Source organism: Thermobia domestica, chromosome 4 (assembly GCF_964235325.1).
Source record: "Thermobia domestica chromosome 4, izTheDome1.hap1.1, whole genome shotgun sequence".
In the NCBI taxonomy this organism is placed as follows: domain Eukaryota; kingdom Metazoa; phylum Arthropoda; class Insecta; order Zygentoma; family Lepismatidae; genus Thermobia; species Thermobia domestica.
In genome coordinates this window covers 229,821,671-229,846,760 of record NC_137457.1, presented here as the reverse complement: position 1 = coordinate 229,846,760, position 25,090 = coordinate 229,821,671, and the positions used below count along the sequence as shown (strand labels likewise).

The following is a 25,090-nucleotide window of genomic DNA, read 5'->3' as shown; positions in this document are numbered from 1 at the left end:
GACGTCCCTCATAATACAATCTCTTCTTAGGCAATGTCCCAACCAGTTTCTCTTCCTCTTCCTAATAATATCTAAAAGTGTTCTTTTCTCACCCACCATTTCTAACACTCTCGCATTCGTTTTCCGCTCGACCCAACTAATTCTTTCCATTCTTCTCCACACCCACATTTCGAAGGCTTCCAGTCGATTTTCGTCACCTTTACGTAATGTCCACGTTTCCGCCCCCAACACTGGAAAATGAAACACGACAAAAATAAAAATGGGATTATAATCGATACAAATGTAGAGGATGAATATCAAGGATGTTATAAAATACAGAATCTGCCCATACGCATCTTCATCATATGAACTCAATGAAGCCAAAAAACAACCGAGAATCGTCTGATCCGGCACGTCTGATTGGCTACTCTCGTTTCCGCCATGATTGTTGGCTCAAAACATTACGATCTTAGTGGCGCGAAGTGGGCAGAGTAGGTGTGGCGAAGCTGTGACGTATGGCTTCACGATTTTGTAGTATGGGCAGATCCTCTATTTTATAACATCCTTGATGAATATGATATGTCCGACCTTCGCCAAGTACGGTGGAAGAAGTTATTTGTTTACTTCCTCTTGGCCAACCGCTAAGAGCATTTATAAACCCATTATGTGACTTTGTTATGCGCAATTAGTATATTCAAATTCACGAACGACGGCAAACTGAAGGGTATGAGGATACAGTTGCAAGTAATAACCGTAGTTATAATAATATAGTTCAACTAAATAACGATGAAAATAGTTGGGAAATTAGAAATGAACAAAAGTGAATAATTTACATCACTCATTTCGAAAATACAGCTAGAAGTTTAAACTTACAAGAAACGACAAAATCAGTGAAATTTGGTGTTATACTAAGCATAGTTTGGGGGGAAAAGTGAGCATCCCCGGTGGGGATACTTCAGCTGACTTCTTTGGGGGTGAACAAAATGTGATTGAGGGGGAAATCCCCCTCATCCCTCCGGTAATTTGCATCCTGAGCGTACCTTTTGTAATGTTTTTGTCTTCATTTCAAAACTTCCACTTGTGAGGTAGACATACGATAATCTTTACAATTGTAGTTTACATAAATTATGTCCGATTCACATACTTGTAGTTGTGTTAGTGAATAGAATAAAAGAGAAGACTATTTGTAATTTGCAGTTATTTTGACTTCCATACCTGGCAACGCTTGGTTATAGTGAATGTCGATGTGAATTGTGAACTGATTGCGGTATGTTTTCTGCTTTTATAAAGTTCAGTATTTTGAATGTGTTGTACGAAAAAAGTAACGTAATTGTGAAAGTAACTTTGTAGTTGTGGAAGAAAGAATCATGCCAAGGTGTTAATTACCGTTGTGTATATTCATAATGTACGTATTTGTACAAAATATGTCGCATATTGAAATGCTCACTTAACTATTTGAGTTTTATTTTGCTGACGGGAGTAGCATTCTTTTATTAAAAGGGCTGTGAAATTTCTAGAGTCAATGTAATTGGGGATTTATATGTAGAATAATTTGTAGATCTATATATGTGCGTATAATAGCGAAGTATTGTATGACGTTCTAAGCTGATGATGTTTAATTCAAAAATTTGAAATTCAGCAGAAGGATGATGAAATTACATACGGGTTTTTAGAAACATACGTCAAATTATTCAACAAATCATCTCTGCGCCGTTGTAACATTTTCTGGGCCAGCTTTACAACGCCCGCTTCAATTGTTATCCTTATGTAGTCACGAGAAAAATGTAGAGTTGTTTACGAAAGATGAGTTCGTCCTTTTTTTTTTTTTTTTTTTTTATAAAGCTGTCAAGTCTAGGGTAATGGTTGTCAACAATAGTTTAATGATACGATGCAATTTGTGTTGATTAAAAAGTAGGACTAGTGTAGGTAGCTTAGAGTAGGGGAGGATTAAGTTAAAGTTTGGACCCCTTTCTGTAACAGTTAATCCAGTACCAATTTTGACTTTTGCTGAATTTTGGGAACACTGTGAAAACTGCTATCATTGAGTTGCATCTTAATCTGAAAAATGAAGCAGTTGGTAGGAGCTAAATCTGCCGGGTGCGGAAACGACATGTGAGTGACGAGAAACTTGTGAACGAGGAGTACTTGGTAAGAATTGGGTTCTTCGTACGGTACAATTCGGGGTAATTGTTTAGTAATGGGGGGGGGGGGCAACAGTAACGAAGGCAAAAAACAACGTGCCCTGCGGGGCTCTTACCCGCCTTGACTCGCTAACGCCCGCACGGCAATACTGTCTGAATTAAATGTTATTAACCTAATCTAACCGAATGTGAATAGAATATCAAAAAAGTCAGTTGAAGCCTCGGAAGTGCTACAGATCATCGCAATAAATTTCTGTGTTCGACGGTCTGGCCCTTGGGGACGAATTGACGATCAATAATGCTGCAAAGTCGGAAAGCACGATGAATATGGTCTTCGTTGATCGATGGTTCATTCTCCGCTTTGTCCCAGAATCGTGCGCATAAACCCAATATTCATCAGTAGTGATGATCCTAAACGTGAAGGATGGATCATCTACAACACGCCAAACGGAGATCTTCCCTCACGTCGACACGATGTCCTTGCTATATTCGGCCCGTGATATCCGGATTCGATTTCTGGTGGAAACGTCATATGGGTCGGAACCTACGTTAAGCTGTAGGTTTTAGCACGCCTCTCATCTTAAAGGGAAGCTGAACCAACCAGGCTATGTCTCTTTTGTTCAAAGGTCAACAGTCGGGGGACGAATTTGGCAGAGGCAAACAGTTTAATTCCGACATTAGAATTGTCGATACTGATTCGTACGATACACCATCAATGTCTGGAATATCTTTGATCATCCTCGGACAATCGTTATGCACAAGTTTCCTAATTCGTCTCAGTTTTTTTGAGATAATTCTTGAAGAAAGTCGTCCGAGTCACTCGTCGCCTTCAAGGCATGTTCTTTGATCTTGGAATTGTCTGTATCACTGAGTGTGTCATTATTGCCTCATCAATGTAAGCTCTCAGTGGTAGAGCGTTCACCTCTGGTGCTTGGGGTCTCGGGTTCGATCCCAGCCCCCGCCAAGTGAACTTCGTGGGTTTTCTCGGGGTTCTCCCGTTTCCTTCCACTTTCTTCATTCCACCATTTCATTCATTTCTCATAATCACCGTCTCCTTTAGCCTAACCGGCATAATCGTGGGACGTAAAACTCAAAGATTTCATTTTTTTTCAATGTAAGCTTGCCGCAGCTTATTCATTGTCTCTGTGGCCGATTTGCCACCTAAACGCAAAATTTCACGTTGGCTTGTTACGTCAATTTTTTGTCTCTGGTGTAATCATAGACTTCTACATACACGTGCTCACAGAACCACCATCGGAACAATTTCTTGATTAACATAGTTGTTGTGAGAGCATATTGCCATATCAAGTTCGAAGGTCCCTATAGCTGCATACCTAACCTTATGCTGCCATGTTTTCGCCCGGCAGAACTAGGTTATCATTTTATTATTATTATTTATAGACAGCGTTGTGTAAATTTTATGAAAGTGAATGATCGGTACATGGTAGTTTAATTTCTTTCGGTATCACCTTGCTGTTCATTTCATTTACTCTCGTTTGCTGCAGTCTCCAGCTGACATAATCACAGCAATAATGTAAACTTTGGTCCGATGTAGGTTTTAGTAGCGTTATATTCCATTTTACTAACCTGCGACATGTTCCTGTAATTAATTACCGAAGATATTTGGTATGCCAAATGTTTTTTTAGTAATTACAGGAATATGTCACAGGTTAATAAAATTGAAGATGTTAACAAATATTCATTAGCAAATATTAATAAATGTTTCTTTCGTTCCATAAGCAACTACAGCTTTATATAGGTTTTAGTATTTGATTTAAAAGAAGAAGAAGAAATATCGATTGTGTCTATCTTTGTATCATTTCTGTATTGAAAATTGTGTTTTTATTCATTTATGTATAAGGAAGTGGGAACCAGGGTTGGCAAACACAATGGTTTTTTATTGAAAAAACCAAAAACCAGTTTTTTTTTGTTTAAACCCGGCTTTTTTGGTTTAATTTACTCTGTGTATTTATATTAGATATGGACAGAAATTAGTTTGTTTCGCCTTGGTGGTATTATGCAGCAACAAGGTTATGCTGGAAGGGATCATATAAGCTTAAAGCACAATCCAAACCGCTTCTCGGCTTACATCCAAGAGATTTCGTCACGAAACCGGGACTAATTGGTTACAAATGCGATTGCCGACTCACTTACGAAGGACTCCTGATAAAAATACGTTGTACTAATCTTTACATAGGCCTGGTTGTTAATATAATTGTCAAGAGTCATTTCAAAAGGACAAAATGATAAACAGTTACACAAGTAAAAACATTATACATTATACAGAATTATATATAAATTGGGAAACTCCCGCCTTAGCCATTGGGAAAATCCTGTTATTACTTTAAATGTATTTGTATGTAAAATTTTAAGGTCAACGTATCATAATCACTACGCTAAAACTGAAGTATTAAATTACAAATTTGGTATGTAGATATCATTCAATAAAATTAAAACAAAGTCGAATCCAAGCTGATGTTGGAAGCTACGTAGGTAGTTGATACATTTTACCAATTTCTATCAAAATATTTAAGCAACCTTGGCTTCTTTATAAAACAACAGGCATTTAGGCAAGCAGAAATATATAATTTGGTTTCGTTTCGTATGTTTAGGCTTAACATCCTTCTGAAATACCAAGGTTATCATGGAGAAGACTTTCGCTTAAAGGGACACCTCGAATCGCTACTTGGTTTACACTTGAAAGATGGGCTGTGGTTTGACCGAGAATTGATCACGGGAGCCCTTGATTAAAACGTGAAAAGTAGATAAACGGAATGTAGATGGTGTGATATGTGGAGACGTCACCATGAAGTTCACACGATTTAAAGCATTTTCATTCTTTTTTTTTTTTTTTTTTTTTTTTTTTTGTTTAAACCAGTTGGTTTTTAGCGTTGTGTAAATTTTACCCTGGTGGGAACTGTAGTAATTGTCTCGTACTTTTGTACAGGATTGGCTGGTTTAAACCAGCTGTTAAAAAAAGAAAGAAAAAAAATGCTTTAAATTGTGTGAACTTCATGGTGACGTCTCCACTTATCACACCATCTGCATTACGCGTACCTACTTTTCATCTTTTAATTAATTGGTCCCGTGTTCAGTTCTCGGTCGAACCACAACCCATCTTTCAAGTGTAAACCAAGTAGCGATTCGAGGTGTCCCTTTAAGCGAAAGTCTTCTCCATGATAACCTTGGTATTTCAGAAGGATGTTAAGCCTAAACATACGAAACGAAACCAAATTATATATTTCTGCTTGCCTAAATGCCTGTTGTTTTATAAAGAAGCCAAGGTTGCTTAAATATATTGATGGAAATTGGTAAAATGTATCAACTGCCTAAGTAGCTTCCAACATCAGCTTGGATTCGACTTTGTTTTAATTTTATTGAATGATATCTACATACCAAATTTGTAATTTAATATCTCAGTTTTAGCGTAGTGATTATGATACGTTGACCTTAAAATTTTACATACAAATACATTTAAAGTAATAACAGGATTTTCTCAATGGCTAAGGCGAGAGTTTCCCAATTTTTATATAATTCTGTATAATGTATAATGTTTTTACTTGTGTAACTGTTTATCATTTTGTCCTTTTGAAATGACTCTTAACAATTATATTAACAACCAGGCCTATGTAAAGATTAGTACAACGTATTTTTATCAGGAGTCCTTCGTGAGTGAGTCGGCAATCGCATTTGTAACCAATTAGTCCCGGTTTCGTGACGAAATCTCTTGGATGTAAGCCGAGAAGCGGTTTGGATTGTGCTTTAAGCTTATATGATCCCTTCCAGCATAACCTTGTTGTTGCATAATTAACACTAAGGCGAAACAAACTAATTTCTGTCCATATCTAATATAAATACATAGAGTAAATTATTTAAACCAAAAAAACCTGGTTTAAACAAAAAAAAAGTTGAAACATTTTTTTTTTGTTTTTTCAATAAAACCATGGTGTTTGCCAACCCTGCTTTTGTACAATATGTATATAGTTATGTGTTGGTGGTTACAGGTATATTTGTTGTGATTAAGGGATCGAGCATTGAATCAGCTGCTGGGAAAACAATGTGAGTTCATGAAGGCTAATTTTAAGAATAATTGTGATGACATGCTAGTATCGTACGTACGTACTTAAAATTTGCGTCTCAGTGAGCTTTTAAACTCATTTGTCATGGACAAAAGCTGTTTCTTTCATGCGGCAATAAGTGATTGGGAGATACTTTCCAAAATATACAGGGACAATTAAACTACAACCTACATAATGAGAATTGTAGAATGTCAGTGGAAGACATTTTAATTTTTAACTTGACGTAAAGCTGAACGGAGCGAAGTAGCTCAAGTGGTAGAGCGTTGGCTTCGCATTCTGGAGGTTGCGGGTTCGATTTCCGCTGCCGCCCATCCTGACTGGGGTTTTCCAGAATTGTTCTCAGTCCTACCAGGCAAAATGCCGGGATTACACCTACCAACAGGCCTTGACCGATACTTTCCAAATTCTTTTCATTGTTATTGTTGTTTTTAGATATCCAGTATAAAATGACATCTGATCTGTATCTGGTGATTGTTAAATAGATAAATAAATAAAAAAATTCTTCGTCTTTTACTGGCAGTTCGAATGTTCGTTCTTAATAATGTATTCTATTTTTCTATGCAATCAATTCCAGAAACTTTTGAAGTACGTTATCGGTCTGAAGCCTTACACCCTGTTACTATAGAATAAATTAGTACAGCACAAGAGTTTGCTTGTGAGAGTCAAGTTTCGAAATAACTTTTTCTTTTTTTTTGGGGGGGGGGGGAGGATCATGTGGGTTTTTTCGGATTTGATGGTAATTTTCGGATTCTTAAGTTTCCTTTAGTCAAAAATGTTAAAAATTTGATTTATACATGAAGATAACCATTTGGAAATCTGTCGTCCCTTTTCAGCACTGAGGCTATATGAGACATGTAGGCCTACCTACAGATTAAAGTGAAATCCTACTCACTGCACTCTATTCCAACTGGAAATAGAACTCAGACCTACATGCACCAAAAGACTCTAACCATTAGATTAGGAGAGGGCTGTTCAGCATTTGAGTATATGGAGAAACCAGTATATATTGGTTTGCCTTCTTATCACCCTGCGCCAAACTCGGTAAAATTAAACTTTCCATGGCTGAAGACCAAACTGTATTCAGAAACGATATAAACAATCACACTGTTTGCATGCGATATTGAAACTTGTCGGCCACTAAAGTGTATTTTCAAGCAATGACTATTCCTAAGCAGTAAGACTTATTACCTGCGTATCAGTTTGTATTTTATAAATCAGTGGTATTCAGCCAGGGATATGCGATGACCTCTTGTGCAGTATATAAAATTTAAAACGAATGTAGTTCTGTAACACAGTTCTATTGTAGCATGCTTTCCTTGTTTCTAGTAAAACTTGGTTATTTCATTACCAAATAAGTACAGGGTTCACACTTACTGGAATATCGGGAAAATGCTTCAGAATATACCGCAAGACATTGAAATTTACTATATTTCACAAAAGAATCTGGTAATATCTTAGCTGTTCAGAGATATGAAGAACAACACATCGGGGTCGCGGTGACTCAGTGTTAAACGTTCACCTCTGGTGCATCGGGTTTCTGGTTCGATTCCAGCATCTACCATTTGGGTTTATTGCGAATAAACACTATGTGCATGGGTTGTCTTTGGATTTTCCGATCCTTCCCACTTTCTTCCACTATTTCATTCATTCTCATTATCACTGTCTCCTTTAGCCCACACAACGTAAGCATGGGCCGTAAAACTGAAAGATTCGTGAAAAATGCCTCAAAAAATCAAGATAGATTTAAAAGGAAGGTAAGAAAACGACTGAAAAAGTAAATTATCTTTTGAAATAAAGAAGGTTGAGCGCCGAAAGGTGTTAACTTCAAATTTACAAAGGAAAAGAACAGGTTAAATAAAAAGAAATCAAATAATTCAGAAGAAAAAATAAGTTTGTTGGTTGTAGATAATAAATGAGGGACGAATTGTGTGTGTTTATGTTCAACAATGTATTCAGAATGCCGAAATGATATACATCGTTAGTATATAATTATCGTTTGGTACTAGTGTTTTGTTATATTACAAATACAGAAGAGCTCTCTTGTAGCTTTATGTTTGAGGTATCCAAGTTCAATTCTCCGTGGAAGCTCATGTGTTTTTTGGATCCCACGCTAAGCTGTAGGTCAATTAGAGATGTAAATGAGCGAACTTTTCAGGCGAATTTTCATTTTCGAAAGTTCGTTTCCGAACTTTTCATAAGCAACTTTTCCCGAACTTTCGCTTTCTTTTATTTACTAATTAGCGACACTCATTTTTATAATAACTTATTCTGAACATAGTGCGATGACTGTGAGCTACCTATGTGTTATACAGTATAGTTATTTGCACCATAATGATACAAGATGGACTGACACATATTGACATTATACATGATATGGATAAACACGTAAAACACTTTATTGTAACTGAATCAGTGCTTTCCACAAAGGAAAAATATTAAATAAAATGATTAATTTTGTATTGGTAATGCGTGAGTTTATGATATAAACTTGTTTGTGCAAGTCAAATTTAAGTTTTCGATTGTCAGCATCATGTAAAATTCTGCCGAAAACATACTGTTTTATGATATAGGCTTGAAATTTGAAATACATGCTTGTAACGCTCCGTAACGTCTTTTGAAAAAATGTGAAAATTATGTACTATTAGAAAGAGAAAAAAAACTAAAATAAATTTACTTCGATTTTTAATATAGCCATGTTATATACCAAAATGTTTGTAATTTTACAGGGATTTTTTAAATGGACAATTTAAAAAAATGAGCCGAACTTTTCAAGTTTGAACTTTTCATGAAATTTTCCAACACTAAGGTCAATGTCTCATAGCCTCGCTGCTGAAAGAGGACCTAAAATCAAATCAAACCAGACCAAACTCCAAATGTAGGAAGGTTGACTCATTTTTCCATTAAGTAAGAAAGTATAAAATAAAAAAGAATAATAATTAAAAAAATAAAATAAAAAAGTAAAATAATTAAATGAATGATGACCATAAATTACGATGACTGACCATAAATTGATGGTGTTCGTGGATCAGGAAAAACTTCTTTCTCAGTCGTAGAAATCTGCCAGTATTTCAGTGTGAAACGTGAAGTAATAAATTCTATATTTTTGATATTCTGGAATTTGAATAAAGATAGTTGAAGCCTAGAGGTACACGCTTTAATGGAAAAGCATCGTTCGGGATACGCGGAAAAAAATGAGTGCCACTGTTAAAAATAATTCATAAATATATTTAAAAACTGGAGGGTTTATATATTGATACGCCATTGTAACGTAAAAGAAAAAAAAATCACCATGCAAATATCAGCAGGGAGACGTTGTTTAACGTACTCTGTGATACCAGGTTGATAGTGGATTTAACTCAACATAAAGTTAAATTTTTTTTCTCAAATTGTAGTACGTCAAGTTATTGCATATTTCAAATCAACATGTTAAATGAGGATTTAGAATGTCGGATTTGTTATTTAGTGTTGCAAACAAATTCCAAATTTTGGTGGCCTCCAAAGCAGTAATAACACAAGTGAGACGGACGGTGCAATGTACATCCAAAGTACTTTATTGTCTATGATCATGATATAATGGATTTCGAATGAGTAGGAACAAAGGAACGAAAATTTAACTTTTTTCAAAAGCCTTCATTTCTAAAGGCTGCTTAGATAGTTTCTCATCCAGTTGCATGGATAGCTTTCAGAAGATGTGAAGGTGATAATGCCATTTACTAAAATTCGATGTCTTAAACTGTTCTGGAGATATGATAAATACTAGTAAAATTTACAACACTGCTTAAAATTATGTAATTCCGAGAACTTGTAATTATATCTACTACAAAGTATTGAGTTGAGTTCATTTTGAGTTTAGTGTCTCTTTCAGCAGCGAGGCTATATGAGATTTGAACCTACTGATTAACGTGAGATCCGAACCACCTGCCGGGAGTCGATCCCGGGTCTTCCACACCAAAGGTGCAAACCCTAACAGCTTAGCCATGAAGGAGCTCCCACAAAGTATTATTGTAATGTTATAGAAGGAAAGTAAATCAAAAAGCGGTTTAAAAAGTTCCCACAAATACACCATTTTAAGAAATATATATTAAATTTAACAATTCTTTTTTCATATCTACGAAATGGTTTCAACTAACAAATTGTTGTAAACAGCCTTATGATCTTTATGCCTATTCAAAACCATCTACCTAACTAGAGGTGATACTTACCTAAACATATTTTCGAAATAAAAACTTCTGAAAAAAGTCAAAATTTCAGTTCTTTGTAACTTTGTTTCTTCTTTGATGTATGTCATATGATGATCGTATTATTTGACAGTAAGGTACTTCGGATTGCATGTCACTTGCGGTATTACTTTTGTAGAACCCTCCAAAATTGGGTTATTTTTCGATGTTTGTGATGTAGCGTCCTTAGTTTGCAACACTGCGTAATAAGTATGAAATTATAAGTTTTTGTTTTACATGTAGGTTTAAAAAATAACCTGACATAGTGCTATTTGAACAAATACATCTTTATATTAGGTTGACAACACTGTTAATCTGGTGGCATTGAGTATGGCAATGTCCCCCTGTTGATATTTTTATTGTAACGAAATTTCAGCGTGTGTATTTGTTTGAAGGCTACAAAGGCACATCAAGATAAATGGTCACCCTGTATATATATAAGCTCTCTCATGTCTATATGGCTACATTATGCAACTTGGGCACGGGGATTGGGTTCATTCCTAGTGAGAGATATGGTTTTCATTCCACGCTAAGCTAGGTGTACGCTTCATATAATCTACGTGCTGAAAGATATTAAGCTCCAAACCAAATAACTAAATAACATAGTAAAATTACATGTAATAAATATCTACTTCAAATAAACTTATGACAGAAACAAATCGATCAAGCCAGTTTTACGTGTTGATCTGAATTTGAAGTTTGAATTCCATTTCTTGCTAAGACGTTTTTGACTTCCACACTGTCATGAATGTATATGCCCATGAATTATTCCAGAGCGGATTCTTACTCTTGTACACTCACGGATTTAATTGGCTTATCCCCTCTAATGAGATAGCAACATTGTACCTGCAAAATTTAGTACCGGTATAGATCATGTTATCCTGACATAACTAATGCATGTGACGAAGGCTATGCATATTTCATTTGCGTTTATTCTTGAATATATTAAAGTGGTATGATATTTATTGATGTTTATTGTAGAAATTGTCGTGTTTCACCCTAACCTCTTCAGTCTTTCACCCTAACTTCTTCGTCTTCACATGTGATTTTTTGCTGTAATATCACGTCCTTCATAATTTAAATCATATGATTAATTTCACGTAATTACAATATATTTGCAAAATAATTAACCTATTTATACACAAAGGCATTATTTATTGACTTGTATAAAAATACATTCCACTTCTAATGGAATATTTTCACAGTGCACACCAATGAAGAAACTATATTTTTTTTTATTGTTCCCAAGATGTCAAAGACGTTTGCTGTTCGCATATTTCGATTGAAATTTACCTCGTTTGCTTGAAATATGTGTAAATCAATGTTTAGATAGAAATATTTGAATTCTGTAGCTAATATTTATAATGATTTCATGACAGAAAAGACTGGATAAGATTTGGTAAAATGTTTTGTACGTGGGTCTAAATCCTTTATAGCCCAGTCTTCGGAGTAAAGTTTCAAGGTTTAAGCGTTTAGGAGTAATAATTCCTTCTAGATTCCGATTTAGTTATGTCAGGACACCAAGACATGCTACAACATTGCGAACTTTGCAGGTACAATGTTGCCATCTCATCAAGATGGTCGTTAGAGGGATAAGGCAATTAATTCTTGGTGTACCAAGAATGTCCAAAATAGTTCGACTTTCTTTTTTTTTTTTAATTGATGTAGTTAAATTTTAATTTTAAACCGTCTCGGTTGTGTTTCCTTTGTTTCATCCGTCGATATGAATACATCATTTAATTTTTACCCCCTCCACACACACCCCTCTTCATCACTTGTCCCCCACGCCAAAATGAGTACGTAAATTTTCCAGGATTGAAGGAGGAATCCACAGAAATGCCCCAAGTTGCCCAGATTGTTTATACATGATGCTCAGGTAGAATTATGGGTCTTCGTGATTGCGTATCCTCCTTTGTTCATCTCACAAAAATAAATACATATAAGTAAAGAAATAAACCTTGTCCTAAAAAGGTCCAAATCGACATTCCCTACATTCTAAACTGTTATTTTTTTCGAAATTTTATTATTGTCTTTTGTTTTACAGTGCATTGTAATGTTTATTTCAGAAATAAAATATTTTGTACATTAATTATCTGGAACAAAGGTGAGATTTTTTTCTTGTCCGTTCGTTCAGTGAATTCAGAAGTTTTAGTATTTATTAAATCTTAATAATATATGGAAATGGGTATCCCAATAGAAGTTGAAAATCTCGTAAATAATAATAATAAACGCATTGTCATATAGCTTAATTGCTTGATTTTACCAATAATGTACTAATAGAAATATCAAAAACTTAGATGGGTTTTTCTAGTGATGTGAGCCCATATTTCATATTCTGTGTTGAAAAAGCAAATACAGTGTATGGCAAATTACAATTCCCAGAAGCTGAAAGTTGAACTTCTGATGGGATGAAATAAAGAATGCTTTCCGTGTATGTTGTGTTTCTCATTTATTAATTTTTTTTCTTGAATCTTTTGTTTGCGTACTTCAGTATTTGGAAATTCAGTGTAGAATTATGATAGTATCATATTGTATGTATTTTTCCCTTCTTGTGAATAAACAAGATAGTACAACGAGGTAGTTTTATGCATTTAGCAGTGCGTTTGTAAAACAAAGAGAATATAGAAGTATAACTAATTGTTATTTGTTCTGTGATTCAAACTGTGCTCATTACCTTTTTCACAGTAGCTGATTCAGTTAAATGTTTCCATAAATGTAGATACTAACGTCTAGGTACGGTGATCTTAAAAGGTTGTTTTCTCTTTTTTAGTAAACTGGATTCACAAGCACCATGGAAAGTGAACAGGTATTTTTTTTCGGGGAATATATTTAATCATTGCTCGTTTTTGTGTGTAAACTTTATATTGATTTCTATTAATTTCAGTGTTTGGCATGGCCACTTACAGTTTAGTAATATGTAAATGGGAAAGAAAAATTGGAGTATTTTGAAAAGATAAAGAAGTGTGATTGACTAAAAGCAGTGCTAACTTTCTGTTTTTTCTTTCTATTTAAGATTGAACATCTTCAGTTAATTACTTGTTCTTCCGTGTGTGTCTGTAGAGATTAGCGTTGTTAAAAGTCGAACAATTGGTTCTTCGAATATTCGAACGAAATTCGTTATTCAAATAATTGCACGACAAATTATTCAGATAACTATTAATTCAAATATCAGAAGAAAGATCACGTGAATAATTTTAACAGCACTAGTAGAGATCGTTGAAACAGGGTTTTTTGTTATAGTGCATGATACTATAGTAGTTATGCTTTTAGTAGTATTGAAAAGAAAGTTCTTTCGGATATTGACTTTACAAAGAGAAAGGTAAAACGTCCTTTGAAAAGTCAGAAACAGTGCACCATCAGCAGTAATAGCGTGTATCCAACGCTCGGCAAACTGTGGCTCTCATGCTGATAGAAATTAACGCAACGTGAGCTAATGAGGTCCAGTACTTGGGTCACTGCTGAAGAACTCGGGATCATCATCATCATTGACGTCGTACGAGTGGAACAAATGGAAATTTCGACGGTATAATGCCCGATGAATATCGGAGATGTATTTGCGTTTTCCATTTAAATCATATATACTATGGTATCATGGGCAATCCTAGAAACATGTCTTAGTATTCTTCTGAAATAAGAGTAAACTTCTGTGATTGACAGGCACTGGTTAAATTTATCATGCAAACGTTACAATCGCAACGTGTACACAATTGTATTGATTGTGTGGCCAAGTGGCAGAAGCTCATGATACATGATACTTCGCAAAATCTTCCACACATTCAACATAAGCTTCTAGTGGTGCAGTGGTTGTTTAGATTACTTGAGTGTAGATGCATATTTTACTAACCAAATGACGTCAGCCTTAAGTATCGTAAGAACCTACTTCTCATCCTATGTTAACAATATGTCCAGAAATCGATTCTTTCCCTGACGGAGATACAAATAAACACATGTATTTGCTCATATTGTTTTCTGATTTGCAGTCAGGTCATGTGAGATCCATCGCCGTCTTGTATACAAGGAGGTAATCTAAAAATAAGTTTCCCTGTGCTGGTATTACTCACATAATTATCTAGAACGTTTGCATTTAAGACACTCGTCATACCTCTGCACCAGCTTGATGAACGTCTGTTCATAAAAACTTGTGTCTTGCATATGGAAGAATCACTGGACGACAGTTGTCACCTCTTCATTACTTACAAAATTCTTTCTACTCAGCCACATTTTCAAGGCAGGGAACAGGTGAAAGTCACTGGGTACAAGTTCTAAATTAAAGGAAAAGTTCAATGTATTCCCAGATAATAGTGTGCACATTTGCCACAGTACTAGCCGTTGAGCCGTTGTCTGGTTTATTGCCAAGGAGAATGACATCTAATGTGAGCATCCTAAGAAGCTTTTCTTGATTACAGCCTTCAAACTCATTGAGTTTCACAGCGTTGTATGTTGACAATGCCTTCAAAAAAAAAAAAAAAAAAAAAAAAAAAAAAGCAAAAGAACGCTTTTCATTTCTAGACAACGGTGAGGGGCACTTTACTCGCCGATAGAACCACAGTGAGCTTTTTGCCGACGATGAACTGGGATGTTTCCGTTTCATATATGCTGATTTCATCTCTTGTGTAAAGGTGTGGACAAAAGTAAAAGTCTCGTCCCCTGTGACAGATTGACTGATGTAGTTGTTGCCCTTCCGCTCATAGCGCAACATGCTATGTAGGAAGATGGGTATCCACTTTGATGTTATCACGAGTAAAACTGTTGAGGTACCCACCATACCGAAACTTTTCGGTATTGCTCGTGTATGTCTAATGCTAAGCTACGTGGGTCATTTTATGTCAACTCACCTAGAGCAATGTGCTTCAATGTATCAGATTCTCTTCAAATTTTTTTTCATACGTAAATGCCAATGAAATTATACTAAATATTTTTTTTTCAAAATTTTTTGGGTGAGAAATGGGCCGGGGAGAAATTTTTAAAAAATGTGAATTTGGCTCCAATTTCACTTTCCGGCACTCAGCTTCATGGAACTAAAATTACCGTAACTTCCTTATTTTTCAAGAAGTTTTTGGACTCATACAGGTGTCAAATGAAAGCTTAACTTTTGCTCTTTCAGTAGATCCTAAGAAATCTTGCAAAAGGTTACGCTGTAAAAAATTAATGGGCATACATTTTTTTTTTTTACAAATTGTCATTGCTCAAAAGTTACAACTATGAAACTTTTTTTGTTCATTCATCTTAACACGTACATGATATAGTTAAAAAATAAAAAGGGTGTTTTTTGTATAAGTTTTGTTACAAATTGTCATTGTTCGTAAATTACAACTATGAAATTTTGATTTTTTTTTTTTTTGTAGAATTATGATATGGTTAAAATATTAAAAGGATGCTTTTGGTATTTTTGTAATTATTATTTTTGTACGTCAGAGTGCAATTCGTGATTCGCTCTGGGCCTTCTATATTCTACTGGCCAGAAAATGAATACTTTTGTTGAGTGCCTTGTGAAAATATCACCTGGGAAGTTCCTGTTCCATCTCTTACAAGCCAATCAGGCCGTACTTGCAAGTAAAAGCAAAATTTAAAAAAAAGACATAATATCATCAGTGAAAACAATGAGCTATGAAATATAGGACACAACATTTTGTATGTAAATCTACATAATTCTGAGAAGTATTACCGCTATGTATGTTTATTGTTTTCATCTATGAACATTAGTCTATTATTTCCTATTTTTGTTGATAGGTTTTGTAATAATCGCTCAACCCCTTACATTACTAGGCCTATATTTTCCATTCACAAAATTATTACAACAAAGGCCTCTCTTTTTGTTATTTAATCGTACCGAGTAAATTCAAACTAATCCTATAGAAAGTTACAAAACTTTGATAGTTGTAAGCAATAGTACAATTGAGAAAAAGAAAGCCATAGTTAAAGTACAAAAATATAATATGATAATACCAAAACTGCACATTACACCAGTTTTATTTTTAAGGATATCTAATATTTACTAAGATGATTATTGAAAAACGCTTTAAAGTGTGACATGGCCAAAATTTTCCGGAATCGGAAATTTTACTTTCCGAAATCGAAATTTTTCCGATTTTATTTTCCGGAATCCGGAAAGTAAAAATTCCGAAATTGGCCATCACTTACATCAGAGGAAAGGCATAATCTGTTAACAACACTAAAACTGTATATTTCTGTACATTTAAAATACAAATAATAATAATAATAATAATAATAATAATAATAACATAATTGCAAAAATGCCAAAAGTACCCTTTTTATTTTCTAACCATATCATGTATGTGCTAAAACGATTATGTAAAAAGAAGCTTTGAAAGTTCCATAGTTGTAATTTATGAGCAATGACACAATTTGTAACAAATCCTAAAACTGTATATTTCCGTACATGTAAAATAAAAATAAAAAATATAATAATAATTACAAAAATACCAAAAGCACCCTTATTATTTTTTAACCATATTATGTATGTGCTAAGATGAATGTATAAAAAAAGTTTCAAAAGTTTCATGGGTGTAACTTACGAGCAATGACACAATTTTTAAAAAACCCTAAAATTTGCTTTGTATGCCCATTAATGTTTGACAGTGTAATCCTTTACAAGATTCCTCAAAATATACTGAAAGAGCAAAATTTAAGCTTTCATTTGACACCTGAATGAGCCCAATAAGTTGAAAAATAAGGAAGTTATGGTAATTTTAGTTCCATGAAGCGGAGTGCCGGAAAGTGAAATTGGCGCCGTATTCACATTTTCAAAAGTTTCTCTCCGGCCCATTTCTCATCCACAAAATCGTTAAAAAAAAAAAAAAAAAAAAAAAAAAAAAAAAAAAAAAGCAATTATTTCATTGGTATTTATGTATGAAAGAATTTTGACGAGAATCGCAAACATTGAAGCATGGTCATGTTTTAAAATTAGATGATTTGACATGGAATGTCCCATGTGATAATTTTATTGAGAGTCAACATCCTATGCATTTGAATAAGTGCATTCACCTGTACAACATTTTCAGCACTAGTGAATGTGCTATGGAATCTTCAGTTTCCACCTGCAAACTGCCTACACAACGGCCTTATCATTTGTACTGACATGACTGTGGGATCATAAATATATACTAATGCCGCACCACTGTCCACAGCTCTTTCCTGCCCAGCGTTGTAACACACAACCATCTGCCATTATATTCAGTATGCTCTTTCCTCCAAATCCGATTTTCTTACACCACTACGCCGTCACCACCTCAACAGCAGGATCAACAACAATGAAAGGGAATTATAACATTAAGAATATTGAATGACTATCGAATGCACAGAAAAAAACGAAAACTTGTTTTCGGACTATCCCTCGTATCATTTTCCAAGCTCGAAGAGGTGCTGGCGAATACTTTTGCACTGAAAATTAAATATTCTTTCATGTTTGGTCAGTATAAGGCTGAATATCCACCTTGGATATCTCATTGTCTGTGGTTGGGAACGTCCCCTAAATACCAATCGGAGATATTAGTCTTCGTTCTTAAATTTGTTAAACCACTGCACACATGGGCTCTCCACTCACCACATCCCATCAAATTACATAGGTCTATTTTGCTACCTGTTTGATTAGCGTTTAATTCAGTTTGAACTTAGAAAGATGACCTGCTTTTATTCACGTTCCCGTTTAACCGAAATGACCACAACCAGAAGCTATAAGAGGATTTACTAAGACGTTTTGATATATATATATATATATATATATATATATATATATATATATATATATATATATATATATATAATATGTATTTAGTCTCAAAACAAAGGATGAAAGTTGCGCGTGCAGTTCCTCCGCATTGAAATCCGACAGAACTTTCTTGTTTGCGTATTAACTACCTGTTCCTAACTTAACTATCGCTTTTTCCCTGTGTGCACCATGTAGTGTGATAACCATGCGCTTTCTTATACACCATCTTTACTTTTTTTTAACGTATAGTATAGCGGTAAAGTATGATATAGGGAATCACAGAACTTATTGATTTCCAGATTTACGTGATAGTGCTCTCAAGTGGAAAGCTGAGAGAGTTAATAGAGAAAAGTAACAACTTGCAGGAATGATGGATTGTTGCTGTAGATATATATATATATAAATGAATAAGGAAATTACTGTCTACTAATATTATATATATGTATGCTCTAGCATAACTGTGGAACACCGGGAATAATTGAAACCGAACTTTGTACACATATTGGTTACAGTCTGAAAAACCGTATTGTAGGGGTAAAACGCTGGCACACTTAAGTGGAATGGGAGGGGTGACAAAAATGATCGAAAACGAATCTTTATTTAGTCTCGAATCCGTAGTTTTCAGGGCCTCTAAATTTATTGGTGACATTTTTGATGCCCATTTTAGTCCAACTTCATCCCCCATTAGGGTTTAACTCTTTCCGGCACAGAAACTCAATTTGTATTGAAACGCAATTTTTACTTATTCTACGTTAGAATGGCATAGTACAGCGTAGAATACAAACTAAACTAGTTTTTTAAGTTTTTGATTTGTGAGTAAGAGATGGTGAACCTAGATCACACCAATGCCACAATCTACAGTTTCTGGAAAAACTCGGAAGCATTTGGGGCTTCGGTGGCTCAATAGTAAGAGCATTTCCCCTTTGGTGTGTAAGGTCCCAGGCTCGAACCCAGCTCGTGCTAAGTAGGTGTTGTGGTGGACATACATCGTTTGTGGATTTTCTCAGGGTTCTCTCATTTCCTCCACTTTCTTTTCCACAATTTCAGCCGTTCTCTTAATCACTGCCTCATAATCATGTAACGTAAAACTGATATATTTCGTTTTTCTTGGAAGCAGTTCCTCTCGCTGTGCAAACACAAAGGCATTTGGTAGGTGCTCACATATATACAGTACGAACTTAGTGCTGAAATTTTTTCTTGTACAGAGATCGTCATTGGCACTCCAGTCACACGACGGTTCTGAGTAACAATTCGCTTTAATGCGCGACAGAACCTGTCACTGAGAGGTCCTTCCAACCTCTGTCCTTCTTCATTGATGTGATTTTGCTGTGAGTTTTATAGGCCATTATCATCTTGTACATTATCCCTCACGAGACACCCAACACACTTGCCACATTTGTCACGCTTATAGTACATAACCAGTTGCTAACAAACTACCCTCTTTGGAAATCAGAGGTCGTCCATTTTACACTATCACTTGTCTGCTCAGTCAGTTCAGAGCAGACTGCCACTCTACTGCTTCTCATGTAGTACGGAATTTACCCTAATGCACCACCACCGCTGCCTGACCATTGCCAACCCCGATATCTGACTGTTTCCATTAAATTGATAGGGATCTGTACGCAACTCATTACGAGGGTCACTACGAAAGTTTTGAGATGTGAAATAACTTACATACTTAAAATCAATTTAACACTTTCATTTTCTCAAAGTATTCACCATTACACTGTACACACTTTTGCATCCTCGGAAACCACTTTTGGAAGCAGTGTTGCCAGTCTTTTTCTTCAAGTGTTGAAAGTTCATTCTCGCAAGCCACGACAGCTTCTTCAGGGCTACAAAATCTCTTCCCACGCATGCGATCTTTAATCCTGGGGAACAGAAAAATCACACGGGGCCAGGTCAGGGCTATACGGCGGATGAGTCATAAGTTTGACCTCCGTAGATTCTAACAACTGAATTGTGATGTTGGCCGTGTGTGCGGACGCGTTGTCATGATGAAGCAGGATCCCACGCAATCCAGTTCTTGGACGCCGTTCCCGAAGCTTCTGGAACACTTTTGTTAGGCAAACAGTGGTGTACCGCTGAGCAGTAACAGTCCTTTGTTCTTCAAGTGAAACAGTTGCAACATGACCAGATTTGAAGAAAGTTGCGATAGATCCAAACTGTAGCTGGCGTTTATTTTCAGGGTCAAATTGATAGATCCAAGTCTCATCACCAGTAACAATGTCAGAGACGTGTCGAGAATTGCCTCCATCAAATCTTGCAAGCATTTCTTCACACCATTCCACACGCATGCGCTTCTGCTGTTCAATCAAAGTGTGAGGCACCAACGAGATGAAACCTTCCTGAGCCGAAGATGATCATGAAGAATTTTTGTTACTGCTGGCGATCCAATGTTCACTGTAGATTCAATGTCCTTGAAAGTTGTTCGAGGATTTTCTCATATCATTTGTTTCACAGCGGCAATGCTTTCATCTGACACAGCTGTTGCCGGACGTCCAGCTCTCTCTTCATCTTTAAGCGATGTCCAGCATCTTCTGAATTCACCAAACCACCGAAAAATTGTAGCACGAGAAGGAGCAAGGTCCCCAAATACCTCCTGCAAACGGTCAAGGCTTTGTGTCTCGTTCAAACCACTTTTGAAATCGTAAAGGATCATTGCCCGAAAATGTTCCCTTTCGAGCTCCATTCTAGACAGCCGAATATTGCTCACATCAACAAACAAGTGAAGGCAGTACGGCCACGCCGATAAGCGAGACGAGTTGAAACTTGCTTCGCTTCTTCGCTCTGGATACCACTACCGAACGCAATAGTTGGAATTCAAATACTATGCCACAACAATGCGTATCTCAAAACTTTCGTAGTGACCCTCGTACACGAAATTGGAAAGGTTTTTTACCGACGTGCTCCGAAATCCTTTATCGAGGACCCCATTTGAAAATTTAAAGCTTAAAATATGTGGCGCCTTCATCAGAAAAATGCCACAAACTTTGATGTAGAACTTCGTTTGTATTCTACGCCATTCTGACATCCCAATATCTAGAGGTCTGTACGGATGCGAGTATCCTAATCCAAATGGGTATCTGCGGATATATATTTCTTTTCTGTGCGGATAAAGTTGCGGATATGGTTTCCTTCCTCTTTTCCCTACCTAAAAGAATGCTATGAAATTTGTGATGATGGTGGAAAGAGGACTAAGAAACGTTTGTTTTTTGAATTAAAAGTTTTAAAACCTGTTGAAAAATAACTAAAAATAAGTGTTTTTGAAGCTTGTGACTCAGTGACAGCAAAAGGATAAGAAATGACACGAGAGAGTTGCCCTTTTATTGTTCTTTTCAGAAGCTATTTAAAAGTGTTTAAAAATATTTTCGAAATCATGACTATAATAGAATATGTAAGTTGTATATATTTGCTGCCTCATTATCTGCGGATGCGGGTGCGGGTAGAGTTGCTGCGGATGCGGTACGGATGCGATATTTTATATCCGCTCAGACTCGACCAATATCTCGCCACAAGAACAAACCCATTTGCATAATTTCGTAAGTTAAAAATATTCCAACTTCATTTACAAATGTGAATTTATACACTGTTAACGGCACTATGCTTCTGCAGAGCTTAGCGGAGGTGTTCGAAAACATAAGTCTTTAAAACAGCACATTCGAGCACATGTTAGATTTTCAGATTTTTTCACACCCATCAAAAAGACATGTGATTATCCTACCCAGAAACCACACTTTGATTATTAATTATAACGATTCACTCCCTTCCGTTCACTTCATTTGTGATAGTCCACTTTTTATTTTTAATATTTATATTTATTTTCATGTTTTATTATTTTTAAACATTGTAAATGCTTTTTTATGTTTTATGTTACTTCTCACTTTCTTTTTAATGTTTTTATTTTATTCTAATTACTGCAAGTAAGTAGTAGTATTTTTTCCTCTATAATTTGTATGTTTCATATTCATTTCAATTTTAATTTCATTATTCATTAGGCGGCTATTTATACATATTGTATCTTCTTTAATTATTTTTCCCTTTCTTTTGTACTCTTACCAACGAATCTGTCCTCTTGTTATATGTATATATATACACAGTGGCGGATCCAGGATATGATCAAGGGAGGGGCTAAACCATAGTTTGCAGCTTTATCCAGTGTAAAGCAGGATTGAAGCCCATTTTATCCTGTGTATATTTGAGCGTCAAGGGAGGGCTATAGCTTCCCTTGGATCCGCGCCTATATATATCCACTAAAATCTTCCACTAAACTCTCTTTCCAAATTGGGAACACCATCATGAAACTGGATGCTAATATAGCGCGGGAGTCATTACGTTTGCTGTAACAATTTATTTTCGTTCTACTTCGTCTTCTGTCTGATATGACGTTAGCAAAATAGCTTGACATAGTTTTTCTTTTTTATTTGTGTTTTAAACTTGTGTATAGTTATTCATAAAACAATTAGGAAATATAGTCACAAGATGTACATGTTTTTGAGTAAATAGAATTTACTATGGCATGATATTTCAAGATCGGTAATACTGTTTGTAATCCTATGTTAAATATTCCTTTTTCTTCTTGTACGGACTATGGTAAATTTCCATATGTAAGACAGTAGAGCGCCAATTATTCAAGTTGTCAGATTTAGTATTTCTCTGTTTACATCTGTCCAACTGTATTTACGGTACTTCGAATTATCCAAAACATAGGTTCAAAAGTTCGATTTATCCTCGATTTTTTACTATTGTTTTCAATACAGTTTTCAAGGGGAATGGACTTCTGTTCGAATTATCCAAGTTCGAATTAACGAGACTCCACTGTATCATGTATTTGATTATGCGAATAATAGACTCTCTACTGTATTGCTTTAAGTACCACATACTTTTGTTTCTCAAGTAAACACTTATAAAATTAATGCGTACTATATATATTTTGATATAATCTTGACAATTATATCAAGATTTACTTGATTTTTGTATAACATACAACATTTTAATCCATTGTTAATCTTTCTAGACTTCAGTGGAAGGAAAACCAGAGAACAAACGAATAAAAAGGAAGCAGAAGAAAAAAGGGAAGAAATTCGATGTTGATGAGGATAGTGTTGAAGCCCTAAGAATTCTAAAGGCTAATTCAGATATTACAGCTGACGATGTAATATATCAAGAAAATCAAAGATTTCAGTTGGATGATGATAATCCATTGGTAGAAGTCACTCTAAGTGAAGGTCCTGGAAGTCTTCCTTGTCTAGATGCTGTGGGCACTAAAGAGAATTTAGAAAATAATTCTGGAACTCTGTCTAGATCCAAGAGACGAAGAAACCGGAAGAAAAAGATCTTAGAAGTACTTGGCATTACTAATCGTGACACTCAAAAGAAAGAATCAAACAAAAATAGCAAGATTTCTCATAAGAGATCTAAAGATACTGCAAGAGTGGAGGAGACATGGGAAGTTAAATCAAATGCAAATGTAGAAGAAAGTATCAAGCATATAACGCATTCAGTAAATGCATTGACAGATGTTTCTGGATTAGGTAAAGAGTATGCGCGATTCCATAATATTTGTCTCCAACCGGAAGAGAATAACTTGAATGTTTTTCAGTCTTCTATTTTAGATGAATCGTTGTTTCGCAAAAATAATATAAGAGAACATTTCGAAGAAGGTAACATAAAAACAGTAAATGCTAATAAAATTTGTGATAACTTGACAGGAGAGAACTTGTTAGCCGAACAGAAAAGTTACGTAGCACTTACTAAAAATTTAAAAGAGTGTAGAGAAACTGAATGTGAATCTCTTCTTAATGATAATCGGCTCTCTTGTTCCCAGAATACAGATGTAGGAGTTTCTTCGGTCAGTCTTCAAGAACAGTTCGAAAATAACGATAAGACAGAAGCGACAAGTTCAGTACAGTCTTTTGAATGTGATTCAAATAGTAATAAAAGGCTGAATACTTCCGAGTTCTGTTTAGCGGAGGAAATAGAACCATTGCTTGGAGGTAATAGATTTAATGAGATATTGAATTCACATAAACAGTCCAGTAACAGGAGTGTAAGTGAAAGAGGAAGTCATAGCGAAGAACGAAGGAAAAGAAGCTTCGGAAGCTGTGACGATCCAAGGTATGGATCAGATTCTTTCGTAAACCTCTGCAATGCATCTTCATACTTACAGTATGGTGATCTTATAACAACTTTATCAAACGCTAGTTTCAATTCGTCTCTGTCCGCTGGTGTAGGTGATACTAATTTTAAACCATCGTTTACTTTCACTGATTATAGTAATCTAATTTCTGAAAATATAAAAGATACTTTAATTCAAGAATATTTACCTGTGTCGCTACAAGAGAGTTCTGGTGAATTGAGTAACCCTCCGATTGCAGAATCTGAGATGAAGCCTGTAAACCAACAGAACATTCCCAATGAAAAACAAAGTAAGTCCAGGGAAGAAATACTGGCTGAGAGGGAAGCTAAAAAAGCAGCGAAGTTAGCAGCAAAACGAAAGAAGCAGGAAGGCTCCCAATTCGCAAAAGGAGATGAAAATAAAGACCAAGTCAATGAGGCAAAGAATGAAGTTAAGAAGCCATTAGCTGAGCATGCAGAACAGCAAAAGAAGGTGGATAGTCATACGAACAGGTACGTATGAAGTGGGATTATGATTTAATTTTTTTCATTTTCCCCATGTTTATAACAGCATTTTACGATCCACCAGTGGGCTTTAGCCCTTGGTGTACAATGGCATCGCTAATAACACAAGAAGAATGTAAGTATTAGATTGAAAGAACATATTTAGAGACGAGGTCAGTAGAAATGTCTCAGGATTTTAAAGAAAATCTGTTCGATATAAAATACACTAAAGTGTAGAAAAGCGATACTAATGTTAATTTGGAAAGGTGTTTCTGGATACAAGAAGACGTTTCTATAAAGATAAATTATTGAGACTTTCTAAAA

General features: G+C 35.4%; 1 protein-coding gene across 2 annotated transcripts in view; it reads left to right on the top strand.

Moving 5' to 3' along the window:
* The first annotated feature begins 1,143 nt into the window (after nucleotides 1-1,143).
* eIF2Bdelta (eukaryotic translation initiation factor 2B subunit delta) overlaps nucleotides 1,144-25,090 on the top strand; it is a 104,270-nt gene continuing 80,323 nt past the window's right edge. Inside the window, exons 1-3 of one of the 2 annotated variants that reach the window (XM_081755533.1) lie at nucleotides 1,144-1,246; nucleotides 13,187-13,222; nucleotides 23,163-24,775. In XM_081755533.1, the coding sequence (XP_081611659.1) occupies nucleotides 13,208-13,222; nucleotides 23,163-24,775 (1,628 nt within the window). In that variant the 5' untranslated portion in view covers nucleotides 1,144-1,246; nucleotides 13,187-13,207. Of the gene's footprint in view, nucleotides 1,247-1,266; nucleotides 1,385-13,186; nucleotides 13,223-23,162; nucleotides 24,776-25,090 lie in introns of those variants that run through there. The other variant, XM_081755532.1, reaches the window with a different exon arrangement.